Source organism: Haemaphysalis longicornis, unplaced genomic scaffold (assembly GCF_048455015.1).
Source record: "Haemaphysalis longicornis isolate Haplotype H1 unplaced genomic scaffold, Haemaphysalis longicornis Haplotype H1 scaffold_2, whole genome shotgun sequence".
In the NCBI taxonomy this organism is placed as follows: Eukaryota; Metazoa; Arthropoda; class Arachnida; order Ixodida; family Ixodidae; genus Haemaphysalis; species Haemaphysalis longicornis.
The window spans coordinates 241,427,080-241,448,761 of NW_027526295.1; the positions used below are offsets into that span (position 1 = coordinate 241,427,080).

General features: G+C 48.9%; 1 protein-coding gene across 2 annotated transcripts in view; it reads right to left on the reverse strand.

Annotated features, from left to right (window-relative positions):
* The window catches only part of LOC144170270 (multiple C2 and transmembrane domain-containing protein 1-like), a 251,515-nt gene that overhangs the window by 66,026 nt on the left and 163,807 nt on the right, over positions 1-21,682 (reverse strand). For both annotated transcript variants that reach the window (XM_077699955.1, XM_077699956.1), the window contains exons 5-6: positions 21,598-21,682; positions 17,550-17,679 (exon numbers count right to left, since the gene is read on the reverse strand). The exon at positions 21,598-21,682 is cut by the window's right edge and continues 138 nt beyond it. In XM_077699955.1, coding sequence (XP_077556081.1) covers positions 17,550-17,679; positions 21,598-21,682 — 215 coding nt within the window. The remainder of the gene's footprint in view (positions 1-17,549; positions 17,680-21,597) is intronic.

The following is a 21,682-nucleotide window of genomic DNA, read 5'->3' on the forward strand; positions in this document are numbered from 1 at the left end:
AAATTCCGGGCACAGAGTTGAGCGAATAGCGTTGCGACCGCCTTACGTACGTAACGCAAGCGCTGGGGAATTTGTCACAGTCTTTTATTCCTTCTTCATTTCCTCGTTTCGTGGTCTAGTTGATATCATGGTGCCGTAATGGATGACCGCGCTTCTTTCTGTAGCGAAAGACAAGGTTTAAACATAACACGCACAAAGCGAAGTGCACTGCGTTACGTTTAGATTAACTCGACGTCGGTCAGTTATATCTTATGACTTCGTTCTGTCAAGTTCATAGAATTTCTTGGCGCGTAAAGCTTGGGAGTTCGATTGCGATGAATTAGATCAGATTTTATCCATTTACGTAGATTACAATTAACGACTGTCGATTGCAGTGTTGGAGCCATTATGGAAGTTTTTTCGGTTTTGTTTGCTTCAATATGGTCAACCGAAAAGCCAGAAATTCCGCTATCCCCTTCCCTCTACGTTTAGAAGCTTAAACGATTAAACATGAGTAGCACATGGCAACACCATCTTCCGCCCAACAAACGTTACTCAACAACAAAAACATACGGCCGGAACAATTACGGAAGTGCGATAAATCTCATAATTAGTGGAGCCGCAAGAAAATCAATCCCTCTCTCTAGAACAGCCCTTTGCTGACTGAGCCCCCCGTCGGAGCGCTTTAATTACTTGCCGTCCGGTACGAACACAGCTGCCCCCAAAATACCTGTTATCGAGACTTCTTTATCCCCGTCGTCAGAAAAAAAAAAAAAAAAAACATTGTTTTTTTTTTTTTCTTTCGCGCATACTTCTCTCCGTCTTGCACTGGCAAACATCTTCCCGGCCGTCTCAGATTCTTTCCCTCCTCTTCCCCGACCCTCGAAGAAGCAAACAACAAGGTGTAGGTTAAAAAAAGACTTCTTTGTCCCCATAATAATGCTACCGAATTCAAAGCAAACTTCAAGACACATAATAGAGATACATAAGCAAAACAGACGAAGTAGTGGCGTCTTCCAAGCCTTTTCCCGGCAACGTCTCTTATAGGTCACCGCCAAGAATCATGACCGGGCAATTGTAGTGGGGGCTGTTCCACTTGGTGGTATATCTCGCCACTATGTTGCCAGTGCTGGCCTCTATTACTCCTGCACATATTGCTTCGCTGTAACACGAAATATGAAAGTCTTCATTTTTTCTATTTCGTGCGTCTTTCGTGGCCGTAATGGAGCTAAGTGTGCCACAAAAGGCGACTTCTTTCAAACTGAACAAGGTTGTATTTTGTTGTCACGGCCCGAAACGAGGAGGACAGCCAGAAATCTCCGCACCCCGAAAAAGCATGACTGGTATTGAGCCAGCTACAAAACGACTCGGCGCTCACGCTGATTATGAAAAATGTTAAAGCTACGATGCTCCATATGACGAAAGGAACGTGAAAAAATTAGCTTCTATTCACCGAATGGATATGCCGGTATTGTGGTCGCCGCCATTTTTCCCGGAGTCACGAGAGGCAGAAGGGGCCGCAGAGCCTCACAGAGCGCCATGTACCGCTAATGACTACTAAGCCGTTGGGTGGGGCACCTTGGTGTGGCGCGTGCTGACTTGACGGGTCTCATCATAATAATAATAATAATAATAATAATAATAATAATAATAATAATAATAATAATAATAATAATAATAATAATAATCATCATAGTCGTCGTCCTCGTCACCCTTTTCTCTTCGCGTCCTTTTCTTATTTGTTACGCCTTATGCAGGCTTAACGTTAAGCAGCCGCAGCGCTGAGCCCCACGACATGCCAGGCAACGTCAAACTCATTGCGCGTAAAGCTGCGTGTACAGGCTAACGTCTTTAGAGCTCAGAGCGTCACGTTCGGCCTATACGTCAGGCAGGTACACACCAGCGCTCGTATCGCCAATAAAAGAGGACAGTTAGCGGAAACGCACCTTGCGGCTCGCCTGTTTGCTGTTTCTGTAATTATAACGTTCAAATTACTCGCGTAGGTCTCAGTACATATATCTAACATATTTCGAATTCGAGTAGTAGTATGTGTATTTATGAAGTCGAAAGCCACAACGCATTTACTAAATCCACCTTTAGTCAGCTTGCTAGTGTGATGGAGCTTCTGTGGCGTGCCGAACGCCCTGGCTTCGATTCCGATCTAGACCCAAATTTGCCAAGTCTTCTCAACTCAATTACTTTGTTTACAGGAGCTTTCCTAAGAAATTTGGCGCCAATACGAGCATTCCTTGTCCCGTCTTTTTTTTTTTTTTTTCATTATGCTTTTGGAGTCATCAGCCTTTTTGTTTACGATGCAATATTTTGAACCCGCCGAGTAATCTAATGCTTTCGCATTGACATAAAACGGTGCACGAACAAACGGCACGGCGTCCGCGAGGTGACAAGATTTTTAGACGTGAACTGAGCATCGGACTTAACTCGCGCCCAAAATTGATCCGCATCTGTCAAAAACTGGTGTAGCTGTGTTGGATGCAGAAAACGCCACACAGAAATGTCGATGCGCGAGACGCAAACATTGAGTAAAGCCACGTGACGTCAGCAAGTTGGGGCCGTGAAGACAAAATACAATTTTGTTTAAGTTCAAAGACCTAAGCTTCAGTACCCCACTCCGCCCCATTCGAGCTACGAAAGACGTTTTTTTAACCGAAAAAAAATATGAGAGAAGTATTAAATAACTTTGAAATTTCGCGCGACAGTGAAGCGTTATGAACAGGAGTGACGTCATATGTGCCAGCACTAAAACATAATTTTCCATCTAATTGCACGTTAGCATTATAAAATGCGATCAAACTGAATTAAAGGCCCAACTACAATCGTAAAGTCATGTGTCTTAGCGATTGTTTAGGTCAGATGCCGCCAATCACAAAAACAAGATTATGTGACGTCATAGAAAAGTTTCCTGAAAGTGGGTAGGGAGTCGCCACTGCTTCACATATTTTCTTTAATGTATCGATTATTTGTTTGAAGTTTGCGATAAAATTTGTATCCTTTTTATCGGGAGAAAACAGACTCTCTAATGAAGCAAACTAGTGTTTTGTGTCCATGAACCCTTTAAACGCCAAATGGGTCAATGCGTCACGAAGCAGGGCGCCTCTCGGTGTAACTGCTCTTACGATTCAGCGCGCCGCTGTTATGCTCGCGCGTACTGCAAGCTTTGTGCCGTGCTCCTCTGCTTTGTGGCAGAGCGTACCCTCCCGATGTGCGCCTGCCGCGCGGGGCCCGTTGGCGGTGACTAAAGCCGTTGGAGGTACAAAACGCGAAGCGAACTGTACTTCACGTAGAGACATGCCACGGCGAAGTGGACGCCGGAGCCGAGATCTCCTCTCTCCCCTCTCTAAGACTGAACGAGCGCCGCTACTTCGGAAAGAGTGTTGTATATGTGTCTACTATTTTCGGGCCATGTGCACAAAAGCACTGGGAAAACAGCGCAGCCGTTACGGCTTTTGTTTATAAAAACCAACTCCCTCGGTGGATAGCTCGAATTGTTTTGCAGCAGGGAATCCATGCTGTCGCTCTGTTCGAGCACTGCTGTAAGCTCGCCCGTAAGGGTATTGTTCCTGTATTGCTTCGGCTCATTTCTCGCCATGCTGTAAACCAGTTTAAGTTTGCCTTCGGCCTCTTTTCGTCATAACTAAGGCAGCACCCTTTATTGGCCGTTCACCACCACGCTACCTCACATGACGGAGGCCAGGGAGCCCGTTTCGGGGGCGCCCTCCCGAATGTCAACTGTTGCCAGCGGCGGGATGGCAGCTTCGTAACACCGTTTATTATTCCGTGGTCTCATTAACTTTCCATTGCGGTTGCTATAAGGCGTGAATGTGCACATATTTAACGAAGTCGAGCCTTACACTATGTTCAACATTTTCACGCGGCTTATATTCCCTTAAAAGGCACAAGTGGTTGTGAGGCATTGGGATAATCACATCCCCGAATCATATTTTTCTACGACGTATATATTCGAAACCAAGCCGCATTCGTTGTCCGCGCTGCAAGACGACACCAACCTCTCACTGTGCCAGTATCACGTTTAAACGAGGCTACAGTAGAATTCACTTGTGCCTGACGTATTCGGTGGTGACCGTGGTGATATGCTGCTGCCGTGGCGGACGGCCGTAAGAGCGGACAGGAAGCGCGCAGAACCGCGTCCCTGGATAGCTTTTGCTGGCGTTCCCGCACTCTACCAGGCCGCAACTGTTTTTTGAAGTGCCTTAAACGTACTATTTGCTTACAGACATGGCCATAACAAGTTTTTTAGGGTGCGGAAAGGCGAAAAGAAGCGAAAGAGAACTGAAACATTGCATGAGCCCCTATCAGCCAGCCAGCGCTCATCCCGTAAACGCCGCGGAGAAGCGGCTGCAGGCGGCGCAGCCATCGCGGAGCTCGAGGCGTGTACGCCATCTTATATCAAACCATGAAGTACCGGAAGTGAACAGGTGGCCGAAGGGAGGGGGTGTGCCGAAGTGAGTAGAAGCGCTTCTGGTCAAGAGGTCCAATGAGTCAAGAGGTCCAACGAGTCAAGGAGTCCAATAGCCACGCGACAGCCGAATCAAGAGGTACGTCAAGAGGTCCAACGCGTCCAAAGGTCCAATTTGTGTCAAAATGTACAACGCGTCAAGAGGTCCAACGCGTCCAAAGGTCCAACGAGCCTTGCTTTTTTGTCTTCTACATTTATAATTTGCTCCGCAGCCGTTCTTAATACATAAACCCCTTCAGCTCATTTTATAAAGTGCCTAGGTCCAAAGAAATTTCCTAGTAATATTTGGTCGTTTAAGTTATGTGGGTCTACATTACGATTAATGGCTGCTTGTCATGGTTACTGATTGTTCTAGCTTCCGTCTGCCCTCGACCGCCATTATTTCCGCACGAAAAGCGACGGTAGGGTTGACTTAAGCTGTCGCAAAGAGTAACAAAGTGACATGAAAACTGCTCCCACTATAACTGTAGCGTTGCTTGTCCTTTGAGTGTGCTTTCAAAACTTGCGTTATCGGTTCCTTTGACTGAATCACATAAAGCAACAACGTCGGCACAAGACAAAGGAGGTAAATATAATGAAAAAAAAAAACTATATAATTTTTACACGTACAGAAGCAACACGGCTTCAGGACAGGCGCTTCTCGTCCTACGGGCGCAAAAAAAAAGGGGTGGTGGTGGGGGTTCGCTTGCAACGCTCCCTAGCAAAAAAAAAATAAATAAATCCCCTCTGGTATCAGGGGCCACAAGAAGACAGTTGCGAGCCAGGTCAAGAAAGAAAGCGTCCTGATTGGCCGCTGCCTCTGGCCGTAGCTCCGGTCACCGGCAAACGCAGCCGCACCGCAGTATTGTCTATAAATTATACTTACAAACAATATCTATAAATAATTATAGCTCGGGCAGTTCGTCGGCGAACAGTCACTTTTTCGACGCCTGCCCCCTCGGGCGACCACCGGGCGTCCTTCGCTGTTCCTTTGACGGTGTTTTGCAGCATGCAGGTTGGCCTTAACACGGTCCCTCGGGCCATTGCACGGCAATACCGGCTTGATCACCTGAAATACCCGTTTTTGTTTCTTCTGGCTATAAGTGCGTTAGATCATAATATACATGACAAATTTTTCTCGCCAGGAAGCGGGAGCACAGATGGGCTCTGGCTACAACAAGAGCATTTGGCTTTCTTTGTTTTTATATTTTTGTCGCCTCTCAGGACCAGGCGGAGAAAGCAGCTAGGGACAGTCGGCTGATTCAATTACAAGGAGAACAGACGCTGCGGAAACCTGGGACAGGAGGAGAGGACGACCATTTTAGCAAAATGCTCTACTTTTTATTCGTTTTCCCTTTAGAGTTTTCTCTTCAAATCCTGGTGCTAATATTTTCACGTCTCATTTTTTAATTTGTTTTATTTCTCTTTTGCCGCTCTCTGCTTTTCCTGCTATGTCCTGCACTCACCCTACATCAGTGTAGTGTAGTCATCCCCATCTGGCGTAGCAAGCCCCACAGCTAGAGAGGCTCACCTCGCTTGTTTACATTAAACAGGTCTCCTTCCTTCTCTTGTAGTTCTAAAAAAAAATTATGCAAGCAAGGCGCGCAGATTCAGTGCAGTCTACCAAACAAAGAACTCACATTTTCGCCAGCCTCAAGAATGCGCGAGTGAAAGAAGGGCAATTTCCCGACGCAGGTAAAGGACCGCGTGCTTCGGGCGAACCGACAGGGAGCGCCTGGGAATAATTTATAGTGGCCGAGGTACCTTTAAAGTGCCCCGCACTCGGCGCACGTAACTGTGTATAAACAGCTTCCTTTTTTCCCCTTTTCGGCAAAAATGAAGAGCTTCTCTCAAAGCAGGGGATTTTCGGGAACGTTAGCAAAAAACTGCCAAGTACGTAACCCGCCAACACCTTCACGTCCCTAAGTGCTTCTTCCAGCACCCGACAGCTCTTTGGGTCGCCCTGCGACGTTCATACGTGATGGGTTGTACACTCTATCCTTTGCTTCGCGTTGCCCACAAAAGGCCGCAACAGCTTACCTTTGTTGGAACGGCATAGCGGACAATTAGTTTTGAGGAATTTGTTTTCCCCACTACAGACGCTTTTCTGCGGCACAGTGCAATGAATAGCAAAGGCTCGAAAATTAGTTTTCACGACAGCCGAAAAACGCGGAAAGCTTGCTGCTGAGCTTGTCGGTAACGGTGCAGATTCATTTGCTTAAAAAAATTAAGACTAGCAAGGAAAAAATATACAACGTGCGCTCCATTTTTTAGTATGAAACTCTCGCGGAGCGGTTAGCCACGAAAATTACTCAGTTCTCGGAGTCGCCGAGTAAACTCTTCCTCGAGGTGTTAACGGAAATTTAATTGGAAGTGAACTGCCGCAAAACAAAGACGTTGACCGTAGTACAGGTCAGTGCTCGGTATAAAAATATACAAGCACTCGAAAAAAAGAACGCCAGGAAGATAATTAGTGCGAGTAACTCGGAGCACAGGAAATCAGGGATCAAAATCGATGGAACCCCGGAATATTCAAGCGAAGCCCGAAGCGAAGCCCGAAAAGACTTTCATTTCTCAGCTGTATTATACACAAATAACGGAGAACGCAGCGGCAACGCCGAGCCTCGCCAGTGGAAGCATTTGCACTTACAACGCTGCGCCGTGTTCTTTACGAAGTGTGTCATTATGCAACAGGTTTGCAACACTCGAGCTGCTGGCAAGCATTAACGTTGTTTTAAGACCACTGAGACGGCACAGTAACGCCGTGCTGGCGCGAAAAGCACCGCACTCGGCAGCGTTCTTTCCTATTTAAACTTCTGTGTGGCGATGTTGCCGCCAGGCGCGGGCGAATGCTGCTGCATTAATAAATGACAGCGTTCGGGTACGCACATGCCAAGCCCGCAAGCATGGTGTTAATGCAGGACTAGCGAAATACCAGTTTTAACGCGAAAGCTAGTTCGGCGAAAGTGCGCACTCGGCTAGCGTCAGCAGAAGGTGTCGCCTACACTACTGGTGCACTTCAATTTCCATCGGCTGTGACGCTTTTCCATAACGGCGAGTGCACCAGAAAAAAAAAAAAAAGCACGCAGAAACACTCGGCACGCGCGTGATCAGTTCTCATTGGCCACAACACATTCCATAGCGCGTACATCGAAAAAAAAAAAAAAAAAACCTGGCCCTTTCCGCTAGCGTGAAACCTGGAGAGGGGCGACGCATGCAGTGTATAGGTGTAATGAAAAATTGTCTCTCTCTTGATACACGACGCGACATCCCAATTACGAAGACGGAGGAGAAGTGAAATACGAAATGGTGAACTGCAAATTTTGAAGTTAAAGAGAGTACGTCGCGAAATAGAAGCAAGCAAGCAAGCGCGAACAAAAAACCGGGTGTCCCGGTGTGTTCCTTTGTACGCGTTTTTGCCCATGGAGGCGAAACATTCTAGCGCGAGGCGTTGGAAAACGAGCGTCCCGGTGTGTTCTTATAGTAGACGTTACGTTCTTGCGCGATGCGTTGGAAAACGAGTGTCCCGGTGCACACCGTGACCACACGAGAATACGAAGAACGACGGCGACGACGACATGAGACGCCCACAGCCCGGGTCCCTAAGGTGCTTCGCCGCAAAAAAATAAAGCACACAGAAAGGTGCGTGCACCAGAAATATCGCCCGCGCGGTCTCAATTATCCTCCAGCTTCTGCAAAGGCAGTGCCGCAGCAGCGGCACGCAAGGTTATATCGGTTCTGCTACAAGCAGCTGCAGTGAGCTCGATAACCAACCCACCAGAAAAGCTTTACATTCGCACTCTCATGTAACACGAACATGTGCAGGGACCGTCCACAACTTTCATTGTCTCCTTTTTTTTTTTGTTATTTTCTCTGTATTTCCTCCGGCTGAAATGCGGAGTGCGAGATATTAATCTGAAGCACGAATAGGCAACGTACGATGTCTATGAAAAATGTCCCCATGCTGCGCAAACTGCTGTTACATCTAGAATAATTCAAAAAAGTATAATTCGCACGAACAACCGGCATATTTCTGTGTCAGAAAGTTGTCGAAATCATTTTTACTAGTGACCTACTTTTGGGCCTTGGTATAGATACTCAGCACGCTCTGTGGGAAATTTCTGGCACAGGTCAAGCGCGTGGTGGTTAGGGTACTTTTGATAAAGACTATCCACAGAGTGTGGCAACTTAGTTCCGCAAGTGGCGGCTATTTCGAGTGCCTAAAGACCGCCACAAGAACGCATCAAGACAGCTGATGGCCAAAACCAAATGCATTCTGTCTCCTCAAGAAACACTGAGAGCTCTTTAGAAGGATACTAAAGTGAATTTGTCGAAATGTAATTTGTCGCAGTTTTGTGCGGCTCAAACGGTGTAATGAATTGATAAGCAATGTATCGACGCCTAGAGCCTTAGTTTAACGGTAACCGGCGGCAGAAGAGAAAAGCCCACGCGCCGTTCGCGACCGCCGGGCTTGACGTCTGAGGTTTTCGATGTGTTTCAAGATACCTATGCCTCCGAAATATTGATTTCTCCCTATTGCGTGGTTGAGATCGACTTTCTGTTTGTTCAAGCACAGGCTGTACGGGTTGAAGGCGCCTGCAGGCCGCTAAATTTATCCCTGCGGCCCTGCAGTGTTGCCCCAGCGGACGAGGGCAGGCCGGCGCGGAGGACGGTGCGGCGGAAAGGGCAGCGTACAGCGCAATCTCCTCCTTATGCGATGCATTTACACAGGGCGAAAAAAAGAAACTGGTAACATAGCCTACGCATTCTATGTATGTTTAACGGGGTAAGATAAGGAGACTGTTTAGGACCACATTGAGCGCCTTTATTTCAACGACGAGAAGGGTCGAGCTGCAAGCGTCATTTTTACTTTCTCGTAGAATTCTGGTACAGTGTCGCACAATTAAGCAGAGTTGTGTATCATTACACAGGTAGTGCATAGTTACCCCGTTTCGTTATACGGCGTGGTCGGGAGCAAGATGTTCTACAGCAAGACACCACTAATCTCTCTCTCTCTCTCTCTCTCTCTCTCTCTCTCTCTCTCTCTCTCTCTCTCTCTCTCTCTCTCTCTCTCTCTCTCTCTCTCTCTCTCTCTCTCTCTCTCTCTCTCTCTCTCTCTCTCTCTCTCACTGCGCTTACTTCAGAGCTTTCTATGAGGAGTGGGGAAGTTTGTCAAAAATGCCCCTTTCTTACTAACAAACCGCAGCGCTAATTTCTCTGTCTAAACAATTGCAAAGAACACGACATCTGAAAACATGTGACGTGTGCCGACCGAAAGGTAGGCCGGCGAATCGGCTGGGCAGCGAGAACTGGACAGCGAGAAGTACAGTGGCGGCCGACACATCCGTTAGCGGCTTTACCTAAAGCCGCTAACGGATGTGTCGGCCGCCACTGTTCCGCGAACCCAGCGGCTTTAGATAAGCAAGACAACGTTAGGGCGTCGTTATTTTGGGTGCCGCCAGCCACGGGGAGAGAGTCAGGCGGCGCACGATGTCCGGGCCTGCGCTAGCACAAGCAGGCCGAGTATGTCCGCATAGTGATTGGTCAAGGTCGGCTATAGAAAGTTTCGAGAAGATTGCGTAATCGCCGCAACAATTCATCATTTTGCGGATTCTGATGTGCTTCGCGCAGGCATTATCTTCACGTCACTTGTCTAGTCGCTTGTCTAGCTTAGTGTCTCTAGATAAGATAGCCATTTCTCCCTTCGCAGACTTTCATCTTTTTTTTTTCTTCTCAGTTGCTTCGAACCCATTTTTCCATTGAAGAGCGGTTTACCGTGACCCGGATGCATGCAGGCAACCACATGAGTGCGCCGTCAGTGGTTAATTCGGGCTCCCCGGGATGGCGGTACTTGTCCGTGCTAAGCACATGATGTGTGTTGAACGTTCAAAACTCTACCCCACCGAACGCAAATTAGTGCCTCGACTCCATTGTGAGGGCGATTAATAATCTAGCTGTTGACATCACCGTTAAGAGTCGGGTTGAAACGGAGCAGATAATGCACGCAGGTGTTTTTTTTCCTGGCGTGCGGGCGCAGTGGCACAAGCCGCGACATGTCCGTGGCGCTTCGGCCATGTCCGTGGCCATTTCCAGTGTTGCCAAGCGAAGAAATTGACAGCTAAACTTTTCAGTGAACACCATCTATAGACAGACATCGGCTTTCCCATCCCTGTTCATCGCCTCGCTTTAAATGGCGTGGCTTCTGCTTCAAGTTTGCCGAATGCTGACAGGGAGCGTGGGAGCCAAATGATAATGCATGCTTAAGTCTTGCGCTTATATTTGTGACCGATAAGTACTAGACAACTACAAACAAGGTGGGACGGAGCGCGCTCTCAACTGTGAGAAAAAATGGTTTGTGTGAAATAGCAATGCTAATTGGCAGACACTCTGGCAAACACACTGGCAAATTTATAATCTACGCGGATGTCACCAGTTTCCTTCCATCGAGTGAAAACTGCACTGTCCTGATCAGCCGAGATTCTGGGTATTAAGTGAATGGGACTTGTCTAATGGCGCAATGATAAACCGTGGTAAAGGAAAGCGGTTATTTTTCTTGCAACAAGCAAACAAATGAATCCTCTAAGTTACTAACCTCTCGATAGCCGTCTCATAGAACCAGCCAGAAGTTTCAAAATCCTCGACGTTACATTCACAAAGCATATTCTCTGGCATTAGAAAACTGGCAGGGTAGCAACGAAGTTCTCTAGAGTCATAGGATTGCTTTAGAGAAACTGGAAGTTACTCCCCATTCAAGCTAGGTTTATCAGATACCATTCTCCATTTTTATCATGCATAAGCTAATGTTTCCTTGTATGTCCTACAACCACAACGGACCAACGGACAGTCATGAACTTTCTCGCCCACGAAATAAAATCGTCGAAGTCTTAACCAACACTCATTCTCAGCTGGTCCGCTATACTAACATGTTTTGGACTGATCGAAGTGCAGATTACTTCCAACTATCGCTTCCATAAAACATTAGCGAACGGATGCTAACGAAAACTGGAACATCAGTTAATTTGGCCAACTTTTGTTGGGCACACTCCATGGCGCAACCAGCGAAAGTGATCTCTCTCTCTCTCTCTCTCTCTCTCTCTCTCTCTATATATATATATATATATATATATATATATATATATATATATATATATATATATATATATATATAGGAACAAAGTTTTCCTGGACGCCGGTGGAATGTACACAAAAATTGTTTCGACCACGAGGGACCGGATCCGGTCCCTCGGCCGAAACGTTATTAAATCTGTTCTGTTTTTTTACCGTGGTCGAAACAATTTTTGTGTATATATATATATATATATATATGTGTGTGTGTGTGTGTGTGTGTGTGTGTGTGTGTGTGTGTGTGTGTGTGTGTGTGTGTGCGCGCACGCGCGCGCGCGCGTGCGTGCGTGCGTGCGTGCGTGCGTGCGTGCGTGCGTGCGTGCGTGCGTGCGAGGTGCGTCGACGGGGAAACCACGCAGTCCGAGTCTCTTGTATGGGGCAACGAGGATAGATGTGATCGGCCTCGCCGCAGTGGTAGCACAGCGGACGATTATCGGCGGTTCGCCAAACGTCGGTCTTCCTGGGCGTCTGGTTTTGGGCTGCGGGCGGCGGCATGGTGGACGGCGGGGACAGTGGACGGCGGGCCGGCCGGAGCTTCTGGACGACGGGTAACGGGGTTGGAGCAGGGCGGGGTCGACGAACAGCGGCAGAGAAGGTCATAGCCTGGGGCTCGCTGGTTGTTTCGGACGGCGTAGACGTTCCCAAAGCCTGCTGAACCTCTTCGCGGATGACGTCAGTCAGGGAAGCCACTTGAGGTTGCGGCGTCGTTGGAAAAAGCTTCCGAAGCTCCTCCCTGACCACTGCTCGGATAGTCTCGCGCAGTGTGTCGGAGCCTGTAGCCCCGGCACCGATCGTCTCGGAAACTAGCCCATTGACCGGGCGATCGTACTGCCTCGTTCGAACTTCCAGCGTCTTCTCCATCGCGGCCGCCGCAGACGCGAATTCTGCCACCGTTTTAGGAGGGTTGCGGACAAGGCAAGCAAAAAGCGCCTGCTTTACCCCTCGCATGAGAAACCTTAGTTTCTTTTCTTCTGTCATCTCCGGATCCCGAAGTCGAAACAACCTCTTCATTTCCTCAACAAAGATCACTACCCCTTCGTTGAAGTGTTGCGTGCGCGTTTCCAGCAAAAGTGCGGCTCGTTCCTTTCGCACGACGGTGGCAAACGTTGTAAGGAACTCGCACTTGAAGAGGGTCCAGTCAGTCAAAGAGCTTTCATGGTTCCCGAACCAAGTTCGAGCTGTATCCTCCAAATAGAAGAACACATGCCGAAACGTTTCTTCGTCATTCCACCTGTTAAAGATCCGAACACGCTCCACTTTCTCAAACCAGTCCTCAGGGTCTTCAGCGGGAGATCCGAGGAACGAAGGTGGTTCCCGGGGCTGTTACAGGACGATGGGGGGAGTGGCTTCATGCACCATGTTGGTGGTTGCAGCGGTCGTTATTTTGGGTCCGTATGGCAGGAGACCAAACTCGGGCGGCAGACCTTGCAGTCGGCGGCTGGCTCTTGTTGGACTGGCTTGGCGGCTTCCAGAGGTCGTTGGGAGCATAACGGGTGCGTACCCCGCACCTCCACCAGATATCACGAACCAAAGACGACGCAGTTGTCTTCAAGGAAAACGAGTTTATTGAAGCGAACTTGTGCTCCCCTAAAATACACAGGCGGCGAAGCAGCAGTTAACAAAGTGAAGTACATAATAAAGAATACGCCGACCACCAGAGAAAATAAAACAATGACGTTTCGGCACCTTTATTATGAACTTCAGTGTCATTCCTGACCAGACGGGCGTCCGCCGAAGCCTCGATTTCATTTAGTTAACAAAGTGACGTACGCAAGCGAGCGTCGGCGATCGGGATACCGCGGCGTCTGCTCTGCAGGCTTTTATCTTCGGCGCGACTGTTTCTCGAACCGTCGGTTTACATCTAGAACATTGTAGATCAAAGAAGATTATTCGAGGCTAGTGACGTTAGGGCGAACCTCTCTCCGTATCAGAATGAGATAACCCGTGCGGCATAAAAATAAAGAATGGAACACGCGCTTCCCTTGGGACACAGATAACACAGCCGGGCTCGGCCGGGCAGTAAAAACAAAACATAAAGAAACAAACCCAATGCCTAGTTCGCGGCAGTATTGTGAAACCCTGCTTTTGTTGTACCTGGTCACTTCTTTCCTCTTCCCAGAACTGCGCCCAGTCGATATCACTGTTACGCATTGTACCATTGTATAATGTTGTCTTGCACTGCAAAAATAACGTTCATCATGCGCATATCAAATGCTACTATCAATCAATTCAGAAGGAACCACCCGCCTTTTGTTGCCCATGAGCTTTGTCCAGCCGCAGTACTACAGCTTCTTCTTCCATCTCCGTATGTGCTGTTGCATAAAGTAAAACCTAAATATGAAGATGCAGACGTAACTCTCGACTTTCGTGAAAAGAAGCCCAATAGGCGGCGCGTAACACTCCGAGCGGCTATTTCCGAACTTCAAAGCACCTCAGCAGCAGCAGAGAGGATTGCGCAATGGACTTTGTAGCTTCTCAGTCGGCCGCCTTTGCGGTGATAGCAATGATCGTTGCTTTATCTACGACACAACGCACATCTCTCTCTCATAGCCATTAAAAATGTTACTAGCCGACAGTGCAAGTACTGTTCCGTGCGCATAAACATATGGGCTGCTATCTGAAAGTCGTGTGCTCCCAAAACGCACCGGCTGTTTAGTGAAGCAAACGCCGTGCTGTCATTAAAAGGACACCATTAACACATATCCAGTGAAAAGACACGTTGCCGCATATTACACCAGCCAGAATGCGGAGCTATAACCCCGACCAAGCAGTCTAAACAGATGCGTTACGTGGCAAGAAAGAAGTCCGCCAAACACAGCCGTGCTATATATGGTGAGGACTGTAAGCACGACGGGTCCGAGCGTGAATTTATTTCGAGGAGACCGGACAGCGCCAATATGAACGATTTCACGGCTGGCGCACAACCAAGGACAATTTCACGGCTTGCGCCGGCAGATGGCGGTCCCCGTCCAACAGTCGTCTGCTCCTAAAAGCGGCAGCAGTGTAATCAAAAGAACGCGTTCGTTCTAACGTAACGTCCGCTGGCCTGCTGCAATTGAAAAACACCGCCGTTTTCAGGGAGAACGCAGACAAAATACGAGTTGGTCTAGACCGAAACATCCGCTCGCCGAGGAAACAAATACGCGCCGATTGCGTGCAGCATTTCCAAAGTAAGGTAGGAAACGGCGGAAAAATTACCACAAAAATATCGTCAAAACAGGCTATTCCGCGCAAATTGCACCGCCAGCGGTAAAAATACGGGATAAATAGGACAATAATACGTTCGTAAAAATTAAAGAAAAACCTAAGTGGAAGTATTTGCAATTTTTGTTTGAACAGCGACAAACAAGAAGAAATTGAAAAAAGAGTATGATGCGAGCCAACCGGATAGGTTATCATCGACGGTCAACACGGACCCGGTTTCATGGAGCTTTCCGATTGGTTGCTCGGCCCGAAAATCGTTTGGACTTTGTATGAAAGTGTAAGTATGACTGCTTTTATAATGGTCTCACTGCGTGCTTCTTCGGCAGAGCTTAGTTCAAGTTGACAAACCAAAAGAAATTCCAAATTATAAGGGTTTAACGGGACGAAGCTAAACCTGGGCTATGACCTAGGGGCGCCGTAGAGGAGAGCTCCGTATTAGTTTCGACCATGGCGATCTTTAACGTGCGCCAAAGTCTCAACACACGGGCGTTTTCGCTTTTCGCCTTCATCTGAAAAGCAGTCACTGAAGCCGGGATCGAACCTGCGTCCGAACGCCTTAGCCACTGAGCCACCGCGGCGGGATCAAGTCGAGAAACCACTATCTCCCGCAACAAAGCGAGGAATGGGCAGACCTGCACAACCGTAAGACTTTTGACAACGTTCCCCCGCAACATCCGTTACGTGGCTGGCTTGGTCTTCAGGAATAACAGGAATAACTACCATGAATTGAGACAATAAGGTGAGCACGAGATAACATATAAATCCTGTCAACCCGCACGACAGCCACCGACAAACCCGGGCACAAGAGGTCGTAAAAGGTTACAGGACTGACTGCGCTGTGGGTTGCATTGCCTACATTTTAAATACACCAGTTCAGGCATACGCTATCTTAAGCGGCTCTCGTGCAGCCTTCAGCACTTGATGCTCTAGTGCCACACTAAGAGGCCATCTCCAGAAACTAACGTCATACACCCGCAGACTTTGAACAAAATTTATTGATTGATTGTAGGGGTTTAACGCGCCGACGCAACGCAGGCGATGAGGCGCGCCGTAGTGGAGGGCTCCGGATTAATTTTGACCACCTGGGGATCTTTAACGTGCGCCGAAATCTCGTACACACGGGCGTTTTTGCTTTTCGCCTCCATCAGAAAAGCGGCCGCCGCGGCCGGGAATCGAACCCGCGACCTCGTGCTCAGCAGCGCAACGCCTTAGCCACTGAGCCACCGCGGCGGGTCTTTGAACAAAATTCATGCATCCCTCCGACGCAGGACGACGACGGTTGAACGCGAAGCTTTCTCTTGAGTGGTTCCTCGGCTGTCGTCTGAGTTTGGACTTCGACTGGCAGACGGTTTGGACTCTGACTCATCGAGCTTTGACTTTCAGTCGCGCGCAGTTCGGACTTTTGATCGCAGCAGCTTTGACTTCGACCCTTCGCCATTTGATTTTTCAAAAATAAAGCTTCGCGTTCAACCGTGGCCGCCGTTAGACGCAGGGGTGCATGATTTTTCTGCCTAATTTTGCAAAACGTCCATGCACCGCTCTCGAGATCCAAAGTGCGTCTACCGTGTCGGGATGGCGCGCAACAGAAAAAAAGAAGTGTCGGGGTTGCGCAATCGGATAGACGTCGGCTTCATAACGCGAGGGACCCAGGTTCGATTCCGGCCTTGAGAAGCGTTTTTTCCCCTTCACTTCACCTACCATCCTCATAATCGCCAGAGAAAGTTGGCTTTCCTGCAGTGCGTTTTGGTGTGGACGGTCGCCATCGGTAAGACATAGTAAGCTTCGCTTTAATAAACATCACGCCATTGAATCTAGTGTCGTCCTACTCACTATTGCTGACAACGACGACAGAGCCGCTGCTTCTGCTCGTTTCACGGGGCGAGACAGAGCGGCTCCTGCTTCTTCGGTTCGGAAGAGCTGTCAGCGTCCGCTCCGGACCAACCCAGCAAGGCCTACATGAATGCCGCTACACACAATCGACCCCGCATACCAATTCTGGATGCAGAGCGCTCTGCGTAAGCATTATGAATCCGTCCTGCATCGCATTAGACTCAATGAGGAGTACACGAAGCCTTTCCTTTTTTTGGACTTCCTCCACAGAGTCCCTCCTTGAGCAGTTCGCCAGGACCCCAAACACATTCTCTGCGCATGTCTTCGTTATGCAATCACACAGAACACAGTAAAGGCTTCTAGAAGACATGCAACCACACAATACACGATAAAGGCTTCTATAAACGCGTGTCCCGTCCGCCACGATCATTTGACGCAATTTTTTTTGAGCCGTGGGAAACTTTAGGAATAGCACGTCGCGCCAGAAAAGCTCGTTTAGCAATTATTCACGCCACTGTAGACTTGACAGGATATTTTAAAAGTATACGAACCGACACACGCACTCTCGATGCACCCCCTGGGAAGCGACGCTTACGGTACGAGCTTTTTAGGACCATACAATGCTGGCGTGTTAGCCCAGTCAGGAGCACGGTGCAGTCAGGAATCGGAACCGCATGAACCCACCCCGTGATGAGAATCGCTTTTTGCACATATGTACACACAACAGTGGACTTCGTGTTTCGTCATGATCTGTCGCTGATCTTGGCGGTCTAGAGTGCGGTCAAGTTTCTAGCGAAATTCGGATGATAAAGCGCGTCCCGCGCTAAAAATATCCCGACTGCCCATTTGCGATTCACCGTATATCCGAGTCGGCAGCATCACTGGTGACGCGGAACGAATGGCTCGGGCAGAACGAGTGATTATCGAGCGTGCTCACCTGTTGTTCGACATCGTCACGGGCCGATGCGGGCAGAAGCGTGACCGTGAGCACGATGTAGCCGAGATCCTTGGCGCTCACGTCTTCCGCCTTGCCAGACTCGGTCAGGTTGAGCAAGATGTCCGTCGGCCTGCGCATGCGCACGGCAGCGCGGCGCAGCTCAGCCCACGGTCACTTTCGCTCGCACGAGAAAGAAAGGAATCGCGGGACACGCTATTTATGATTGCGACGAAGAGAGGAATGTACTACATTGTCACGAAGGGAATCAAAACGCTGATCGGTCGCCCGATTTTATTGCGTGGATACCATCCTTTAACTTGGAACACACCAAAGCCGAGACTAGCACTTATCTCGGCATTGGGAGGTTCCAGTTTTCATTCGCGCTCTTCGGGGTGCCGTGGTTTTTCCAGCTGCGAAAAACCACTAACGCCATCTCTGTGCCTTCCATAATAGCGAGCATGCAGACGAATACCTCTTTCCAGACTACTACCACTGGTGGCGCGATTCCTGCACGTCAACTTGGGCAAGCGCACAAAATTGCAGCGCCTGTTTAATTTATATTACACGTCGGATTGATATTTACCAGAATAAATAAGAACTCCTGATAAAAAATGGCGCGTAGAGACGTAAGATAAAAGCATAGAAAGAACAAACAATACAAAAAAAAATTAATCCTCGCGTTTTCGCGAGCTACGCTGAACACAACAAAAGCAAAATATGGAAAAATACGCTGTCTGCGCTGTTGGGTCGCGCGGAGCGCCAACTGCTGGCCTCGTCCGGGGACGAAGAAGTCTCTTTTAGCCGCATCTCGTGAACAGTTTACTTCCCTGTATTCATGTCCTGAATAAACTGTATATATCTATATATCTAGTGAATCCGGTCAACTCCACCCGGTGGCCTGAAAAGGCGGCGCGACTATATGACTGAACTATGTATGCTGCGCACTGTATGACGGTTGTCATTAAGTTTCGGGCTAATTTTATTTTCCGGGCATGTCAGCGTAAATATGCGGTTCAGTGGCGCTGCGCTCGCATTACTGCCTCTGAACGACGCGCACGTTGTGTAGCTTCTTGGCGCGCCCCGTCATTGCTTGCACGCGTTGTAAACCGGAGTGTGACGCGAGTGCAAGGCCGAATAGGCGGCAAAAGCGTATAGAGTGCGAATGACGGCGACGAAATGCTGATGCTGGTGGGCAGCAAAAAAAGTCGTGACTTCGTCTTGCGCAGAAAACGGACAGGGACAGAACGAGGAGATTGGCACAAGCGCTAACTTCCAACTGAGCTTTATTGAAAAAAAGCGCGAATTTAATCCCTGAGGCGGAACGTTATCGTGAACAAAGAAAGAAAATAACAGAACAAAAGCAAGACATCATGAAATTTGCACACGAAATTATTCGCACAAAGATGTGACACCCCATTTTAGATAGCCAATGTCCTTATCAGACAAGGCCACGGACGGTGCGGAAACGCAACGTTTAAATTCGCTCATATTTTCAATAAAGCTCAGTTGGAAGTTAGCGCTTCTGCCCGTCGCCTCCTTCTGTCCTTGTCCGTTTTGTTTTTTTCGCGTTACACGAAGTCATGGATTCCCGCTAACAGCTAGCCCAAACCCAAAATCTGCTGAACAAAAGGAGCGACACGCGGCCAATGGCACTGCAAAAATGTGAGGCGGTTAGAACGCAAAGCACAGTTGGCACTGTGTGTGAGGCGCGTGCGAGAAACGCCGCGTGGCGGGCTTCTGCAGCCGGGTCAAGGCATGCCGGTTGACCCTCAATTTCTCAAGCAAGATGGATGAAATGCTCACACATTTCTAAATATTTACCGAGGGATCTTTCTTCTTTATTATGTTTCATGTGGTTCCCGATTAATGTAAAAACAACAGCAATAAAAGTTGAGAAAAGGCCAAGAGAAGAAGGGTATTGCAGGCATTGCAATCAAGAACAAGTAAACTGGGACTCCGCCGTAAGGAATGTACAGAGAGAGAGAGAGAGAGAGAGAGAGAGAGAGAGGAGAGAGAGAGAGAGAGAGAGAGAGAGAGAGAGAGAGAGAGAGAGAGAGAGAGAGAGAGAGAGATGGCTCGCCGTATGCGCAATAAGTCATCACGTCTCAATTTCAACTGCTCATGATTCCCAATGAAAGCCCGCGACGCACCGACACAATCCTTCGCAGTCTCCCGATATTCCGCGTATACATTCCCGCTGCCAGTCGCACTCCTTGAGGAAGACCACGCCGGTTGCCGCGCCACCGCCGCATGCCTCTTCCTCGACTGACTTCGGCATTAGATGACGCTGCATGCCGGCGGCGCGACACTACGACGCTGACGGATAATTCGCTTTCCCCGTTCCTGCCACGCACCCCACGCTCTCCTCGAGCGCCCAAGCGAGCAGGCTCGGGTTCCTGCCCGGCGCGGGCATCCTCGACGGTCGCGCCGTAACATAATCGGCAACGATGTATTCTCTGCCGACGCGCCCGTTCCTTATGAGCCGACACAACACGCGTACTCGTCGTCCTAGTTGTTGCGTAATGCAGGCTCGTTTGCTTGCACAACATGCGCACACATCGTATGCGCTGCTGAATGGGAAAGCGTTTCGCTACAAAGAATGCACCGAGTTTGTGCTCGGATGTTCGTGAGCGCATTTCTTGCTGTCCCCGTAGCAATAGGTGATTGCGCGCCCCCGGCAGCTGCCGACTGTGTTGTCCAACTCCTAGGTGTGTTAAAGGGCCGCCCTAGGAGTATACTAGGAATTCCGCTGTAAAGAGGCACCGAAGGGAATTTGCTCAGCATTTTATTATCGGCGCGGCATTGCGCTGTTGGACGCATAGACCCTCCTTTGATGGTATGCAGAGACAGTCTGGAGCCTTGTTTAGTTGGAAAGCTGAGAATAAATAGTAAAAACGACCTGCGCCTTTTGCGTCTCCTCACGAGTAACCACCATGACGTTACATTTGTTTTAAGACTAAGTTTGACGCTATCTGCCTCTGAAATGTTTATGTTCGCCTATTTCTAGAGGCGTGGCTCAGTGACTAAGGCGTTGTGGTGCTGAGCTCAAAGACGCGGATTCGATTCCCGGCCACGGCGGCCACTTTTCTGAAGGAGGCGAAAAGCAAAAACCTGTACGCGTGGTCGAGATTTCGGCGCACGTTAAAGATCCCCAGGTGGTCAAAATTAGCCGGAGCCCTCTACTACGGCGGGTCTCATCGCCCGTGTAGGGTATAGGCGCGTTGAAGCTCAATCAATCAATATTTGTAGAGGTCTGCAACGACTATCTTGTTGTTCACGAGCTGTTTGTGCAGGTTAGAAGTGCTAGCAATGCGCAAACGCCACTGGGAAACTTTCCAAGGCGTTGTCATAGACGACGTCACCAACTGACATCAGAAACTGCACTTTCGAATTTAGTTTTCCTACAAAAATGTGTTTAAATTAGCCGATCGAAGTCAGTACATCACTACACGTTTCGTAGTTTAACATAACAAAGCAAGCAGAAGACGTAACTGCATTCCTCTCTTTAACCTTAATGGCACCATGGTGAAATGAATGAAAACTGGTTGAGATTTGTTACAATAAAAACTGGTGGGCAGAACCATTCATATGGTGGTGAATTGCGCAGCGAAGCTGGTTCCGTATCATTGGGTTGAACAATTTCGCGGAACAAAACGCAATTGACCGAGGCGCAGTCCAAAGAAGCGCGTGAAACTGCCAAGTGTTGCCGGCCGGCGGTGTCCACGCGATCGGCAGAGGGAGCTGTTGTGTTGCGTTTGACGGCCGGGCAAAGAGTGCGCAATTCTGGCTACTCTCCCAAGTACGTCATTGGGACCGGGCACGTCATATTGTGGCACAGTAGGACAGCAAATTTAACACTCCCCCCCTCCCCTTAATCACTAGTCTCTAAGTGATGGCAGTAATGTTTCCCGTGGAGCAAAGTTCTAGCGAGGTGTGAGCTGCCCGTTATTTCGAATAAAGCAAAGGTGTACGTTGACTTCTTAGTCCCCTTAATTATGTGACCGCGCCACGGCATCTCATCTCTGTCTGGCCCCCTCCAGGCATGTACCTGTCGATCTCCAGCGTGTGCAGCTCGACGGCGGCGGCGCCCATGAAGTCGTCCTGCAGGCCGAAGTCGTAGTCGAAGACTCGCA